This window comes from Drosophila montana, unplaced genomic scaffold (assembly GCF_035044405.1).
Source record: "Drosophila montana isolate Dmon_TW-CO22-7 unplaced genomic scaffold, ASM3504440v1 contig_3846_1, whole genome shotgun sequence".
In the NCBI taxonomy this organism is placed as follows: Eukaryota; Metazoa; Arthropoda; class Insecta; order Diptera; family Drosophilidae; genus Drosophila; species Drosophila montana.
Window position 1 is genome coordinate 75694 of NW_026998718.1, and position 16909 is coordinate 92602.

Genomic DNA, 16909 nt, shown 5'->3' on the forward strand with positions numbered 1-16909 from the left:
GAAACGTGTATGCAACAGTCAGAAGGCGCCAGCCCAATCGATTGGAAATGAAGGCTCTTCCACATCGCACGCAAAACAGGTTTGCCTAGAATTATTGACAACTTACATAGCTTATATATTGATAGCTTATATTTGAAAATAAATTTTAAGTCTAACGGATGACAAGAAAATGTTGGAGTCACATATTTGTCAATGTATTAGTTTTGTGGAATGGCCACCTTGTCGACCATCCACCTGATACTATATCCACCAGTTTTGCACACTTGTGGAATGAATTTGGGCTCTGCGTTGATGCATCAGTCAGTGATTGACCAAATTCAACTAGTCAGAACATACAGTGTTTTTTTAAAGATGGAGAAAAATATTAAACTTATCTTATTCATTAGTTAGTTGATTTGTAATACAATATTTTAATGACAGGTACAAGTCGCGGACATTAAATTACCTTCGTTAATGATTACACTTTCCATTAAAATTAATAGCATGTTATTTGGTACGGCTTTACGACAAATTCTTAATTAAGTGATACCAGATAGCGCCCACTCCCAAATGTAGACACTCGTTAACGCCAGGGCCGTCGTTACATAGCTTTCTCATTAACGCGCTGTCCGGTTTCAATTTCCCGCTTAATTTTATTTCATTAAAAATGCCTTTCCCTATGGCACATTGTGTTCAAGTTCCAGCATAATGCCCATTGTCAAGTAGTTTGAGCTACCCACCCGCTCCCTCATGCACCCCCTTTATGCCCAGCATGCGCCAAAAAAGCCATAAACATTTTGCCCGAAGAGCTGGCGCGAGTTGATGGAAAAAATAATGCTTGATGACATTTATAATGACTAAAATGTTGTACGAATTGTGCTTGCCACGCTCGTTGTTGTTGATAAGTGGACATGCACCGCATCCCTCCCATCCGTTTCATTTGAACGCCGTCATCATAAATCTCTGCAGTTTATTCCGAAAGCTACACTTCAGCCTGCCTGTTTAATTATGGTTTGTTGATTCTGTTATAATGTTGACCAGTCAATAACTAACAATTATTCGAGAGATTATTAAATTTTTAAATAATCAATTTCGACTTTTCGCATAAAAGCTTTAAATATTCTATGAACTTCTCTAGAGATGAAAGGCAAGAAGTGCTGCCCAATAAGGGCTCCCATTGTCTTCAGCATCCTTTATAAAACTAGCAAATAAAATGCCCATAATTGTAGTTATACTAAGAGGATATTACATTGATTGAATGCGTAGGAATTGTGAAAATTGTGTGCTTGCAAATTTTGCAAATGTCCTAAGAGTTCCAAGTTGTATTACGTTTGGTTACATGCCGCACTGTAACGCAATGGGAGACTAAACACGGATGTTGATAGCATTGAACAGGCTCGTTATTCAAAATTCAAATACGGGCATGGCCCTTGTAATTGCAATTTTCACTGAATGGAAAGGTGGGGATTCGTGTTTGGCCCTGTCACCAACATTGAATTTTCGTTGGGACTGCAAAACGTGACAAGTCTCTAAGTCAACAAAGCGACCACACAAGTAAATTCCGTCTGGCAGATATAAGCTCTTAAACGATATGCACGCTCACGTCCATAAATTACGTATTCGAATGTCGTATGAATTATATTTTTGAATATGTATGTGGGTAAACACACATTACCATCAGCAAAATATTAAATATGAATTAGTTTCAACAGAACATTTAGCTGGACCATATACGGTTTCGACTTGTGAAGCAAATTTAACAAAACTTTTACAACTTTTACCATCTTAAATTATTTGCTTAAAACACTCTTAAATCATGATATTTACCACATTTTACACCTGTTTTGGCTACTTGCCAGATTGTATCTACATTTTACTCATTCGAAAAAATTTCATTGCCTACTTTTGAGCAGTTTCATGTTTTCCGCAATTATTGCATCGGATGTCAGTCGAAATATTTTAAATATTTTTAAGACCTCAACATGATTATTAAATATAAGCAAATATATTTGTAAGATGCTTTGCCTTACATTTTTCTCGTTTTAAGCATCGACGTTGCACTAACTTTCAAGCCCCGACCTGCCACAAGGACAGTCATTACAAATGCATACAAGTCCAGAATCAAATTGGCCCTCAAAGTGATGCAGCACGTCCTAGCACCCTTCACCCTCCCCCTAAATTGACATTTAGCCCAAAATTGTTGGCTGTGTGGTAAGCCGAGCGACATCATTTTCAGCCCGAGCAAGCCAAACCAAGTGCAATTAGGAAATTTGCAAAATTGTCTATTGCCCTTGCCACAGGACATTGCAAATCAGTGCTCCTGCCGAGAATTGTTGTCTTTGCTTCCTCACACCGTACACCACACACACCACCTACAGTATTGCACACACGCTCGTTAAAGGGTGATGGACTGACAATGAAGGAGCGCTGGAGCTTCCAATTCCCTGTATTTACATAGCAAACAGCAGTCAATTATGGGATTATCCTAAATGATTATTCGTCGTGGCCAAATCTATATGCATTTAATTAAAACTATGCTCAGATATAACAATATTTGATCAAAAACTAATGGAGTGTCGAATTATATGCTTGCAAATAAGTTAGACGAGTTTTTGTTGTCCGGGATTCCCTTATGCAGTACAATTTGTCCTTCTGGCTATAAAGTCTTTATGCTGATCCACTCACTGCGGCATTGTCTTTTCACTAGCATCAGTTTTAAGAGTGTCCCGAATGGTTGGCTTCTGTCATAGCTGAGCGCACTGTGTTTCGTATTTACATATACTTGTGCTTGTGCTTATGCCGAATGCTTATGTGCAAGCGGCTTGCACAATATGGTTGCTGGAGGGGACAGGCCTGTTTAGCTGCGAATTGTTTACGAGTATTTGGCGGAACACAAATGAGCACCACAAGGAGTCCGGACATAATTCAAGGCGTTTCTGCATCTGGTTTTGAACGTTGTGTTTGCCTACAAGATGATATTGATTTGCCCTTGCTGCTGGCCAATTTGGCACGCATATTTGACCATGGAATATGGCTTCGAATAGGTTGGCAAACACATTTGTAATTAAGCGCTCTTGCGCACCCAAGGTGTAGTTATACTAAAGCCCCATTAATTAGTTATTTGTATTGGACTTTATGCGTGCTTTGTTCCCAAAATGAGTCACATAAACATCAAAAGTTAAGTGCGTAAAGGGGATGCAACCGACGCCTCAATACTCTGTTCAAAACTACAGTTCGAAAAGTGGTTTCTTCATTATTCGAAGCTCGCAGACTTGAACTTTACCGACAGACATTACACACAAAAAATATACTCTTCTTTAACAAAAGTTAAATTTTATATATATATTTTATATTTTATACAACACAATGGAAAGCGGCTCAGACTAAAATATTTAAATAAATTACGTTCAGTTAGCTCGTAATTCTTTTACGGATGCAAATGGCAAAGGATCGAAATTTCTAATGCGAAAACACAACGATGTAAATCAAATGACAGACAGTAAAATGTAAAATGCAATTCAGTAAAGCATTGTGTGTTATTGTTTATAGGTGTGTCAGGGCCCATATAACATACAAAATTGTTTTTGCTGTGCACGCGTTTGTACATGAGTTTTTGTGTTTTCAATGACAGCGCAGTAAAGCACACAATCACAATGTTTTGAATCACAAAATCTCCACATAATTTCCTGAGCTGTCTGAAACGTACTATCAGCAATAACAATCGACACTTGTTAGGCTTGTTGATGTGACAGAAGAGGATTCTAGCATATACCAATGCTATTTTACACTTGGCCACTTCACTCCCATCGAAACACTCTGATAGACATACTATATTTGCTCATGCACACATATGAGTATGGAACCAATTTCCATGCTGTCAGGCTCAAGAGTGGGCTTAGGAGAGGACACTTGTGAAGTTGCCGCATTTGATATCCCGGCGTGTTTCTGTTAATTTACCTGAAATGCTGCTCTTTAAAGAAGCGTAAATTCAACTGAAATGCATTCGCACTTAACTTACTTTAACTTTTTTTGGTTGCTTTAGGGCGGAGTTGCAGCTGAACGACAATCAACAAGTTTTTGTTGTTACCGCTGCTGCCAGTTGCACTTGCAAAATGCATTTGCTGTTGAGTACACATCGGGAGCTCAGAGGATGCTCTGCTCAGCGGAAGATGTACAAACGAGCAAGAGCAGAAGAAGCAGCTCGCACGCTTTCCTCCATAAATGGCAGCCGCCCCAAGGGAGACACTTGGCCAGGTACGCACGGTACGGCACGGCCAGGTGCAGCGTCGTCATCGACATATAGGGAAAAGGATATGCATGTAGCTGTCTAGCTGTCGGTTTGTCCATCTGCCAGGTCGTTATCTTGTGCAATATGACAATCTAGCCGATGGCGCTTGTTGAAAGACTGTAACGCGTGCAGCAGCAGGGAAAACGGCATCAGCAGCAATCATAAAAGTTACAAACTCTATAGACTCCCTGCCAACACATATGTATATGTGTATGTGATGTGTATAATGGCATATTCGAGTTAAACGAAATAACATTTGCACTGCTCCGGTCGGCCGCCCCAGAGCCCAGATCCACAACCACGCACTGAAGGCAGAGCTCACGGACTGCCAGGTCCTGGCAAATATGCATAAGGAAAATATTAAAGATGAATTACACATATGCATATGTATATATATATTTATATGTATATATATGTTTTTCAGAAAACACGTACTACAGAAGGTGCGAAAGCCACCACGGATGCTCCTAGCCTGAATCACCTGTCGAATCAAAGGTGTGCTCGCACATCTCTACACCAACAGCCATATGCATACATGTATCTGTTTGTGTGAGTGGTACGTAATGTTTTTAATTAATTCAATTGTGCCTCCAACATGATGAATACGAAAATACATTCCCCTAAGTATGTTGCAAATGTAATTTTAATAAAGTGAAGATGTTATTAGTTGGGAAATCGAAGGGAATGTAAAATTTTCTTTCTATCTTTCAGAAAGAAATTATTATCTAATGGTCTACCTTATTTTTTTGATTTCCCTGTACCCATTGATAATGGATATATGGTATATTGTTTATGTGCAGACAAAAGGGCGTTCAGGACGAGAAGCTTAGTCATTCTACCCATGTTAATAACCAAAGTTACTAAAGAATCAATTTCGGGTGTGTATTGAAGAAACAATGACAAATAGTAATCTGATTTGAAAGAGTAAATCTAATTTGAATGTTGTTTGTCTTTGTTCTCGAATTCAAACCAGCCTTACGAGTACCTATAATCTGTGAATAAGGGGTATACACGGAGCCAAATATTATTTTTCGTTTGATTACTTGGATTTTTCCAATTTTCAAAGCGCCATAGGGCGAGCATATCGTACATTGCTGTGGGATAGAAGAAGACATCGATGCCGCGGCCGGAGATGGCTGCTTTAAGTCAAAAATTCATTCGCATGAAAGCCATTTAATTTGTTTTTCTAGTTGAAAAGCGCAGTACGCGCGTTGGCGCACTCGCGACACATCCGCCGGAAACTGACACACGCACACACACAGACAGACAGAGACCGGCGACTTCTTCATTTACTGTTCATGCATGGCCACTTCGACGTTTTCGCTCCTCATTCGTTTTCAGCTCTCATTGCTTACACTTCCGGTTTGTTTTATTCTTTGTTGTGGCAAATCGGAGTCGACTTTAGGGGCCTCTGGATGCCCTTAAAAAAAAAACATTTTCAATTCGATTTTTTGCCAATTGCTCGGAACTCCTCGTTCCTCAGTCTTCGCACATGACGGATATGCGTACGTGCTGACGTAGTTGCTCACACGCTCCATGGCACGTTTCGTTCTTCTTCGTCCTTGGCCTTTGGTCTAAAGCAAACTGAATATTTTGTTAACTCCACTGCTGCCTGCATGAAATTTATTTTCCGCTTTTGCATATTTTGTGTGTAATTTTGGTAAAAATAATTCCACACTCTTATGTTTCCATCGCTCGCTGGCAACACCCTCGAAAAGGACAGTGATTTTATTTAAAATATTCCAAAAACAAAAGTTAGGAGCTTTTGTTTCAACGTATACGTTTTTTTCTATTCATTACGATATGATTCATTTATATACTAAATACATTTCTTTCGCCTTTTCAGCTACCTTTCAAAATATATTTTAATAAATTCAAAATCGATACACAAAATATACTTTTTGGTCTATGCTAACGACCAACATTGGAAGGCCACAATGTTTTTTCAAGGGTATTTATGGGAAGAAGCTTCAGGATACAACACAATGTAGGCAACTTCCCTTTGTTCGTTATTCTCAGTGCCAAATCGTTCACGTAAAATATTCATACGTTTTCTCGGCGGTTTTTGACTCTCAAGTGTTTGCAATTCAATTACAATTCAATTGATTTTCGTCTGCGGGCCCAATCTGGCAGACCGAGTGTTCTGTGTTGGCCTCGTTTCTGCACAGCGACTGCTGGCTACAATTTATGAGTTTAGGGAGACACGTGCCTTTATCAGATACCAGGCGAAACGTGGAATTGCATACAACTCAATGACAGATATATACCAAAAGTTGGTTAAAGGTAGTGCCACTCAAATTTCAAATATATTTTTCAATTAAACGCATCCTTTTAAGCCCTAAGCACGTTTATACTTTTTTTTTTAGAAAATGAGTTTACTCAAGAATGCAAAGTTTTCTATCGTATCGTGTTCCCAGGAAAGCCCTCGACTTATTGACTGTTTTTTGTTGTTGTACGGCATCAGTACACAAATCGAACACGAGAATCTTTAAGATACACGGAAAGCTTTAGTTACGTTTAGGTATGTACTTTGAAGCACGCATTTGTGTGCATTTCTTTATAGATACACAGTTGAGCGCGCAAGGTACGTAGAAAGCATTAGGTTTCTTCAAGTAAATAAAGACTTCACAAGGAAAATATTTAAATAAAACTCTCACACTTTCACACCTTAGCTTAATACACTTATTTTGATTCCTAGATATTGGTATTTAATGTTGTTTTTTGGCTATTTTAATTAAAATAAGAATGTGAAGTTAAGCTCAATTTTTGTGGGTAATGTATTTAATTATTTATAAATATCACAAGTTTTATTTGAACAACATGTCCTCCGATATTTCCTTCTTATATTCTTATATAGTTTAATTAGGTTGAACATTTAATGGCGGTAATCATTTATCTGACCCCGAATGGCTGCGATTAAGTACGTTTTAATTATTAAAGTCATTAATGGCAGCATCGTCAACAATAAATGGAACACAAATTACAATTAAAGGGAATTTGTCGATTTGTCGAGTACTAAGGTAACGAGAACCACCCCAATTCACAGGAGACCAGGTAAAATTGTGTGCTGCGCACTTTTTGTTTTCTTCTCCCATTTGTGTTTATCTTAATTATGGGGCAAACCTAAAGCAAGTCATGGAAACGGGGACGCAGGCCAGCACAAATCAATTAAATTTGTGCAAATGACAGCACAATAGGCCGCCATTACAGGTACATTCGAGGGAAAACTAGCAACAAAATTGTGTAACTGTAACATATACTTGTCGGCCACTTTATTGAAGGCTATGTGTTAGCCAAAAATACGCTCCAGGGACTCATTTAGCTGTGGAGCCCTTAACATCTAATAGTAAGGGGGCAGAGGTGAGTGTGAGTAGGAACTCGGTAATTTTACCACTTGGAAACACTGCAGTTTTCCTTACTTGCAAACATCTTTCATTAATTTCAACTAGCTCAAGCGGAATAATATACTATGCTGCATGATTGGCGCTGATTTTACGTTGGATTCTATTTTACATTTCAATAAAAAGTTTAATTCTAAAATATATTTGTTTTTTGTAATATGTATTTATATTTTAATTTTTTTGTCTTCAACCTTTTTCAGAGTTGAGTTTTTATATTTCTATGCTATATATGGTACTTTTTGTTGCAGCTGTATGAACTTGTTCAAAATTTGTACTTCCATAAGTATTATGGTAAGTATGGTAAGTATTATTAAGTATGGTAATATCATTGAAATAGTTACGAGTTCACTTTATCCCAGGATTATCATCAGCAAATTCTTATCTAATACATATCAAGTATAAGTTATTCTCCCAGCACCTTTTAAAATAAGACATTTTTTTAGCTCTTTTATTGACTCTCTCTAGACCAAGTTTAGTTGTTGTTCGCAGGTGAAACAAAATGTGTTTCAAATCAATAATATGGTATTCCCGCACAATACCGAATATACGATATACGAGCACAATGGCTGACTTTCGAGGACATCCACTGACAGATCATGAAGGAGCTTTGCACACTGTATTAACAGACTCCATTGGGCAACAGCAAATGAGCTGTCAGTGCCAAAACTTTCAAATGGCGCAATAGACGCCATAAGCCTTTGTTTACTGGTGTCCTTCATGTCGTAAAATGACGGCAGGCTTCTGACTAACATTTACTGATACGAGTTTTCGCTGCTGCCGCCAATTCGCTTTGTTCCCCTGAACTTTAACATTCTTTGCGCATATTTGTGTCGACCATTCGCAACAAAGGTTTATCTTTTGTGTTACTTTGTCGTGGCACATGTTGCCCCGGTGGTCAGACTTTTGTGTTCGCATCTTTCTTATTATTGGTTATGGTGCCGACGAAAAAAAGGATGTGCGTAAACATTTTACTAGACCTTTACATTTTTCTTTATAGCCCTATAACTTTTTTTTTTTCGTTGAGTGAAAACCTTTTCTTGGCGCAACAGCAGACATTTCACACCACAAAACACGTTCAATTTTAATTTCCAAGTTATTTGATGTATAAGATAATAGGTAACCAGCTATTCATGATGAAATATATCTCAGATATTATACGTATGCACGAATTATTCTACTTGAACCACAGTGAATTAGAGTTTTGGGGTCATACATGCCTACGAATGAACAGACAGAATCCTAATAATAATAGCTTAAATTCATTACAGATATATATGATACATTTCTTGAACTTAGCCATATAAGTGTGCTTTTATGCAAATCAATTCTCAGATTCTCCTAAAAGACCCACATAAGGGGTTTATGGTTAATAACCCCTTCGTAAACAGCAAAAAAATCAAGTTCTTTTAGCTTTCGATGAAGATATGTTGATAAACAATTCAGAAAAAGCTGTGACACAACTATTGGCCAAAATGCAGTTAATTGACTGCATATAGAACAATATAGAACAACAAGCAGGAATAGAATAGTAACATTTTATTTATATTGATTAAATAATAAGAAATAATTATAATTGACACAAGCAATTAACGTCTTAACATTTAAACAGTGAATACAACTAATTCCCGCAAATACTTTATATATTCATATGTATTCTTATGTACATAATCAACGTTGTAAAACATTTTCATATATGTTTTTGTGTGTGTTTTTCTGTTATTTTGTATTATTTGTTTGCATAAAGCTTTTATATCGAAGAGCAAAGTATTTGTATTATCGATGTCTAGTATATTATAACATTAAAATATATGGGGCATATTATTACTAAGTAATCTCTAGTTTGTATAATTAATTTAAAACTATATTAATTAATAAATTATAGTAAGCCACTGACGTACAATTGTACAAATAGTACATAACATCTATATAATTATATATGTAAGTATAGGCAACGCTAAGCAATGCGAAAATATAATGGAATTCTCAAAGATTACCCAACTTTAATACTTATTGATACAAATCATTAGTCACAATGCTAACATTATATCAATTAATGAAATATTGATTGCGTTGCGTCTGTTATTGTTATTAATTACTTGCTTCAAAACACTTCTCTACAATAGTTTACATTCAGAAAACTAACCTATATTAAAATAAAGTATATTTCAACATTAAGAGTTGATGAAATTCAAAGTATCGCAAGGTAACAAACATGAATTGTTCATAAACGTTGAAAAGTTCGTGCTGTTGTTTTTTTTAAAGCAAAAACAGAATCTTACTTAAATAGAACTCTACAACTACAGCTGCATCAAAATATATAAAATATTGCATTTTAAATTAATTATAAAATTGGCGAGTACTTTACGGATAATGTTTTTAATCCTATTATGAATTAAACTCAATTTCCTTAGCATATGCTTCGCGCTGCATTTTTTCACGTAGCCGCGTAATGTCCTCATCAATTCGAACAATCGAACGTATTTTCTGTAATATTTATAGATAATTATTTTTAGCAAAGTACAATTCCAAAGCAAGCCATGACTTTTAATACTCTGTTTTTATACCATAAAGAGTGTTTTCGATGGCATAACTGACGTCTAGAGTTCAGCTGTACAGCTTAGAACTCTACGATAAGTACAAATATTTTCTCAAATTTCAAATATAAACATTTTTAAAATCTCAACCCTGCTACATGCCACATTTTGGATACTCTGCATGTATGCTAGTAAAGAATATGACAACAGATCAGATTCTGATAATCTAATATAGTTACCATACCATAGAAGAAAAGTCATCTTTGTTACTCCTTTCATAGAATAATCTGCATGCTTGCATGTGCGACAAAATGATAAGGGTAGAAAGCCATAATAAGGCATATGTGAACAATCTGTTGGACTAATCAAGCTGGTTAAACATGAAAGCTAAGGACTGCTAGATTCACTGTCTTCTTGGTGACAGCAGCTCATCGAGTGAAAGTACAAATGGGAAGGTGTTTCAAGGAAATGGAGATTCAAACGACATTACAAAAAAATTAAAATACTCTTTTAAACAATCCGCCACAGAGTGCAGACAGCAATTATTAGAAACGTGTTATAAAATAAATATAACTCCTACCTCGCATAAGTCTCCTGGCGTCCTCTTCCACAACCAAAACATATATGCTGGAATGTAAAGCATCGAGGACAATGCCGTAAACCAACCAAACGCATGGGCCCACCATGGATAACTGTAGTCCAGATATTTAACAGGCGTCCATTGCACTATATTGAAGAAGAACACTCCCTGTGGACAAATCCATATAACAAACACATTATTTACAAATTCCAAGACTAATAGTTGCTATCTACTGAGCACTTACCAAACATATTGCGGGTGTCGTGACACACCAGCAGAACTTCCACCATACCGTGGGGTAATATCCAATCATGTCTTTGATACCATCATAGAACCGATCAACTCCATAGCACCAGGATATGGAAACACACTCGAAGAATATAAGCCAAAGTAGGCAAAAGCCACTAACCGCGTAGGAATCAAGTATTTGGAAGATATACATGCCACCCTGAAGGTATAAAAGATATAAAAAATTATATTGAAGCAAAATCGGTTAAAACTGAGAGACCTGCATGAAGACAGACATTGACATTGACTTACCTGTGTTATACAGGTTAAGCCAACTAAGTAGCTTAACATGCAAACGATGGCTATAAAGATCTCCTTGCGTTTCCGTAGTAATTGTGGCCACTCATCGATTATAGCAGTGATAAAGCCCTCCATTGTACAGAACTGTGAATCTAAGCCTATAAGAAGAAGCATGAAAAAGAAGAGACATGACCACATCGGAGATCCTGGAAGCTGCAACACTGCCGACGGATATACAAGAAACGCTAAACCAGGACCTATACGAAAAGAAGAACTTATATTAGTATGGTAAACATATATTTTATGTCTGACTCAGATACATCCTTCATGTATGCATCACTAAACTTGCTTATATTCAACATTTAAAAAGTGATACGAACCTGATGCTGCCACTTCTGCCACAGGCCTTTGTTGCTCGTGAGCCATGAATCCAATCACCGAGAATATTACAAATCCGGCAAACATACTTGTACTGGAGTTGACTGTGCACACAATTAGCGCATCCCTAAATGAAATCATTGCAATTGTTAAACAAATTGCATTTCTTAAATCTAAGATGAACCCACTTGTATACATTGTTGGTGAATTTATTGTAACTTCCAAGCGCCACCAAAGTTCCGAGACCCAATCCATACGAAAAGAAAATTTGCGTTACGGCATCGATCCAAACCTTTTAAATTCACTTGCTTTTAGGATTTCAGAAACATTTCAGACATATTTCGAGTACATACCTCGGAGTGAGAAAGTTTTGAAAAGTTGGGAATAATATAAAACTTGATACCCTCCAGGGCACCAGGCAGGGTAATGCCACGAATCAATAAAACTGTTAGTAGAACGTAGGGAAAGAGCGCCGTGAAATAAACGACTTTCCCGGTCCATTTAACTCCTTTCCAGATGCAAAAATAGCAAAGTATCCAAACAAGTAGCAAGGTGCCCGCTAGCTCCCAGCGAATGCTGCCTAGTTCATCGATGCCAGAGGATATTTGTAAAGCCCGTCGACTGTTAAAATTAAAATTATTATCTTGATTAATTAGTTAATAAAATAAACATAAGAACAAAGTTGAAATATGCCTAATTGAACAAGTTGAGTTAGATATATGAAAAGTTTATTGAAGTTTATCGGCGTCACCAAAAGATCAGATATTTGCACAAGTCTCTTCATTAGTTTATATGTTTGCTTTTGATTTTTTTTTTCAGCAGGAGGGGATTTTTTCTATATAATCATAATATATAATTCTTTTAACTTACTCCCAAAATTCTTTAACTGGATCCGTAAGGTCTGTTGACGTAATATTCGCTGCTGCCACTGAGCAAACCTTTTTTGCTGTTCCATTTATCATTTTATCCCAACAATGCAGATTATTGCGCTCATACTGATTGACACAGTTGATGGTGTTCCACCAGTTATTACACGTACGCCAAGGTACATCTGTATTTGAAATAAGTAACGATATTTACATTGGAATGAGTTCAAAAACTTACCCGCTCGCATTGACATGAAGAAGTAAAATACTGCCCAGGCCAGAATCACAATATAGTAAACATTCATCCAACAAGACATGACGGCAGCAGCATATCCAATTCCTTTCATGATAATGTTAAAAATAAATAGTTTGTTCACATTTAAAATTTTTTCCTGATAAGCTTACCTTTAAAAATTGGTGCGATTTTGAAGACGCCCAAGCCGCCGATAGTCAACATTTGACCTAGCGCCAGCTCCATAAAAAACATCGGAATACCAGCCAAGAACAGCGTCAAAATATATGGTAGAATAAACGCGCCGCCTCCATTCTTGTAGCACAAGTAGGGAAACCGCCAAACATTTCCTAAGCCGATCGCAAGCCCCACTACAGACAATATAAAATCCAATTTTGAACTCCAACTGCCACGCTCTGGCAGGATGATTTTGGTTAGCTGCAAATAATTTAATAAAAAATAATAAAATAATAAATGAAATATTATTTTTAAATATCCTTGGCTCAAGTTCAGATCCCGTAAACTCTTTTATCTTTTTTTAAATATATACATACAAATAAGAAACTTCTACTAAAAATCAATTTACTAGCTTGATTTCTTATCTGGCTGTCATTCGATCCGCCAAGCTTTAATTTCTTAAAATCTGTATCAAATCTTTCGTATGCTATTCGCAGAGCTAGTTTATTTAATTGTGTTGATACATCCCACGCAAGTACCAGAAAGACTCTTGTTTAAATACCATAATTGTGCCCTGAATATGATAAAATGAGCAGACAATGAGCACAGAAATTATTTTTCCATGTACAGGGCTGAGGGAAAAATCAGTGCGTTTGCTCTAATGTGCGCAGCTGGTGGCATTTGCCTTTGTGTGTTATGTATTCTAAGTAGCTGCTGTTACTCGGCGTTGTCCGGTCGGACAGGGGGCTGCTGTTATTGTTGCTTATTTTTTACGGTAAGAATAACATTCATTAACAAACGCAAGACTCTAAGACACAAGATTCATATCTGATTCGCTTTGGACTGAGCATATTACCATATACCATTTTTACAGATTCCCCCAATACTAAAATGTATCTAACGTATTTCAGCAATCCTTACCTGATGGCTTGTGGATGTGGCTGTTGTGTCCGATGCTGGTTGTCCTGATATGGGTAAGTCTTTTGGGCACAATAGCTTGCCCATTTCAATGGGATCGTGCTTTTGTCGTTCTCCTCCGTCCCCATCGTTCCCACAATTACTGGACATTTCTTCAACTTTCGTTCCTCTATTTGTACTTCGATCCTTGGCTTACGATTATCCTATGTTTACTAATTTAGACCTGGGAACACATATCGGAAATAGATCAATAAATATTATCGCGTATAATAAAAAGCTGTTAACTGCGAAAATTATAATTTAAATCCATAAACACGACTTTTTTTTTTTTAATTGTAAAATAAGTTTTATAATATATATTTTTCAGTCGATCCCATTAGAAAACATTGAAAAGCTTGAAAAAGGATATCAATATATATCAATTTTTCCTTTCAAATATATAGTAGTACATAAATGTGTATGATGCACAAATAGAGTATGTATCTATATTTATTTATTACATAAGCTTCACAGTATAACGAATGTTATTTTCACGCACCCACGACACCCAAACGGGTCACTTGCTAACTTCCAACTGAATCTCTCTCGGTCTCCGAGCTTAGGCCATTGGAAGCATTCATGAACAAAACCCCAGTTGATGCCTATTAAAGCAGATATGCCAGCAATTTAAACGCTGCTTATGCGAAGGCAGGCTGCCTGTCATTTTTACATACAATTTAATTTAATAATGATTTACTGAGAGGGTTCTGACTACCTAGAAAACCCGGGCCGCACATCCACACACGAAATAAGAACGATCCCAATTGCGCTCACCCTACCCAACTAACTAACACTCTGATCACTCGCTTACACTTCATATGCAATTTACATATGTATGTACATGCCGAGAGGGTAACAAAAACCATTTCTGTTTGTTATTCTTTCAAATTGAAAATGTTTCATATTATTCATATAATATGTTGTATTGCCATGTAGAGGATGAAATCGACAGATATAAATATATATCATTATTATCATTCATTTTATTTTATTATTTATTTATTATTTATTATTTTTGCGCATTGAAAAGAATGCTAAAAATACAATATGAAGTGTTGTTTCTATATAGAAAAGTCATGTGTATTCAAAACTCACGATGGTCTTTTAATAAATTTACTGCGACTATTTTAAAACATCCTTTAACTTTCTGGGTGGTAAATAAGTTTGAAATATACCTTTTGCAGCTTCGATCCAAACAGACATTTTAAATTATCAAAAGTGCATATAGGCCTGCCTTACGTAAATCTTTTATGTATCATCGAATTGCATATATTAAAATTAACATTTGAATGGTTAAGGTAAAATTAAATAAATCAATTTAGACTTTTCCCAAGAAATTCCAATTCTAACCTTACAATATTTAGACCAATTTTTCTGGACGCATTTTAAAAAAAATCTACAAGGCATATGTATATAGACTAAACAGGGCTTTACGAAACTTAAATTTATCCGACCGGTGCAGATTTTATTATATTCTCTTCTCAACATGATATATTATATAGGTCTCAATGAAACTTATAACTAGGTAAGTTTTGAGCTTAAATTATTTTATAAAATATGTCTATAGTTTTGCACGCTAGACCGAGTCTTTGTGTCTATCTGTGTATGCACCCCATAAATGTTTATGTTTTAGAACAAATTCTTTTTACAATACAGACATTTGATTTATTTAAAATTTAACTACCGCCCCCACAATACACACACATCTCGTTTTAACTGCACATGTTCGGACGGAAATCGGTCATCAAATTTATATTTTACACCCTTGCAGAGGGTATCAAATTGTGGTCACGAAATGTGTAGCAAATTGAAGGAGAGCCCATACAATATTTATAAATTTAGCAAAAGGCGAGTCAATATATCCTTGTCTGTTTTTCCTGAACTCAGAACGATTGTCGGTCAGATCGAATTACTTTATCATGCATGAGATCGAAACTTTTAGTTTTTAAATAATATAATAATATTATTTACAACGGACAGTTCAACTTTAACCGTTTCGGTTGCTAAGTCAACGTTCTCTCCTTTATATATAACTTAATTGTACGGAATGGGGGCACAACACGCATACTGCTCTGAACGCATTACTTCAACGTAAATAGATAAATTTATTTACTCGTTTGCCTACGAACGTTGTTTTATGACATACATACAAATTCAATTGCTAAGTGCCACAATATCAACATGTGCGCTCGGAAATGCATAATATTGTTGCTAACAGGCTCACTTCCGAATTTCATTAAACACTTACAACTAAATATTAAATAAAAAAAAGAGTGCTGCGGCTAAGGGTTCTCAACTGGTTCATACTCTGTAACCAGTTGACCTCTATATATTATACGATTTGTCTTCACTGATTGACTGACTGTCTGATTGTTTGACTGACTGACTGATTGATTGACTGACTGACTGCATAATTGACTGACTAACTGACTGACTGATTGACTGACTGACTGACTAACTGATTGACTGACTGCCTGATTGACTGAATGGTTGATTGAGTGACTAACTGACTGACTGAAAAACTGACTGACTAAGACAGGCTGACAGACTGACTGACTGACTGAATGACTGACCGACTGACTTACTTATTGACTGACTAACTAACTGACTTACTAACTGACTGACTAAGTGACTGACTGACTAACTGAATGACAGACAGACTGGCTGACTAAATAACTAACTGAATAACTGACTGACTGATTGACTGATTGGTGCTTAACGCACAGCACAGAAATTTCGGAAAACCGAAATTTGTAAATACATCCAGCTACACATTCAAAATTTTAATAAATATATTGTATATATGTATATATTTAATGATTGACTTACCAAACTGCAAAGGTAGAAAATCCCGTCAGCGCTTTCCAGGAATCCCGCACAGTTAAAGGCGAAAAATAGGCTTCTCGTGGTGATTCTGAAATCAATTCGAATAGTTTTAAAGCTGACATAAAGCGTTTTGTTCTTCTGATCAACAACTCAAATGTAAAGT

At 36.3% G+C, this 16909-nt stretch overlaps 1 protein-coding gene across 3 annotated transcripts; it reads right to left on the reverse strand.

Moving 5' to 3' along the window:
- Positions 1-9189: 9189 nt before the first annotated feature.
- On the reverse strand, positions 9190-16887 carry Gat (GABA transporter). Of its 3 annotated transcripts, none has more exons than XM_064696302.1 (12): positions 16750-16887; positions 13885-14104; positions 12960-13224; positions 12793-12894; positions 12559-12739; positions 12042-12309; positions 11877-11980; positions 11691-11815; positions 11323-11567; positions 11027-11230; positions 10783-10950; positions 9190-10152 (listed from the first exon to the last, which is right to left on the reverse strand). In XM_064696302.1, the coding sequence occupies exons 2-12, from the start codon at positions 14029-14031 to the stop codon at positions 10054-10056; spliced, it is 1908 nt and encodes a 635-aa protein (XP_064552372.1). In that variant the 5' UTR covers positions 14032-14104; positions 16750-16887; the 3' UTR covers positions 9190-10053. The 3 variants fall into 3 exon arrangements, with proteins under 3 accessions (XP_064552372.1, XP_064552370.1, XP_064552371.1); XM_064696300.1 differs by lacking the exon at positions 16750-16887 and adding an exon at positions 14420-14525; XM_064696301.1 differs by lacking the exon at positions 16750-16887 and adding an exon at positions 14382-14449.
- Between the last annotated feature and the right edge of the window lie 22 nt (positions 16888-16909).

Excerpts from the sequence above, each read along its gene's own strand:
- Gat (XM_064696302.1), bottom strand. The coding sequence starts at position 14,031 with ATGTCCAGTAATTGTGGGAACGATGGGGACGGAGGAGAACGACAAAAG. Across the intron at positions 12,740-12,792 it reads CTTCATGTCAATGCGAGCGG|ATGTACCTTGGCGTACGTGT; the intron begins GTAAGTTTTTGA and ends TTTCAAATACAG. Across the intron at positions 11,981-12,041 it reads CAAAACTTTCTCACTCCGAG|GTTTGGATCGATGCCGTAAC; the intron begins GTATGTACTCGA and ends TGAATTTAAAAG.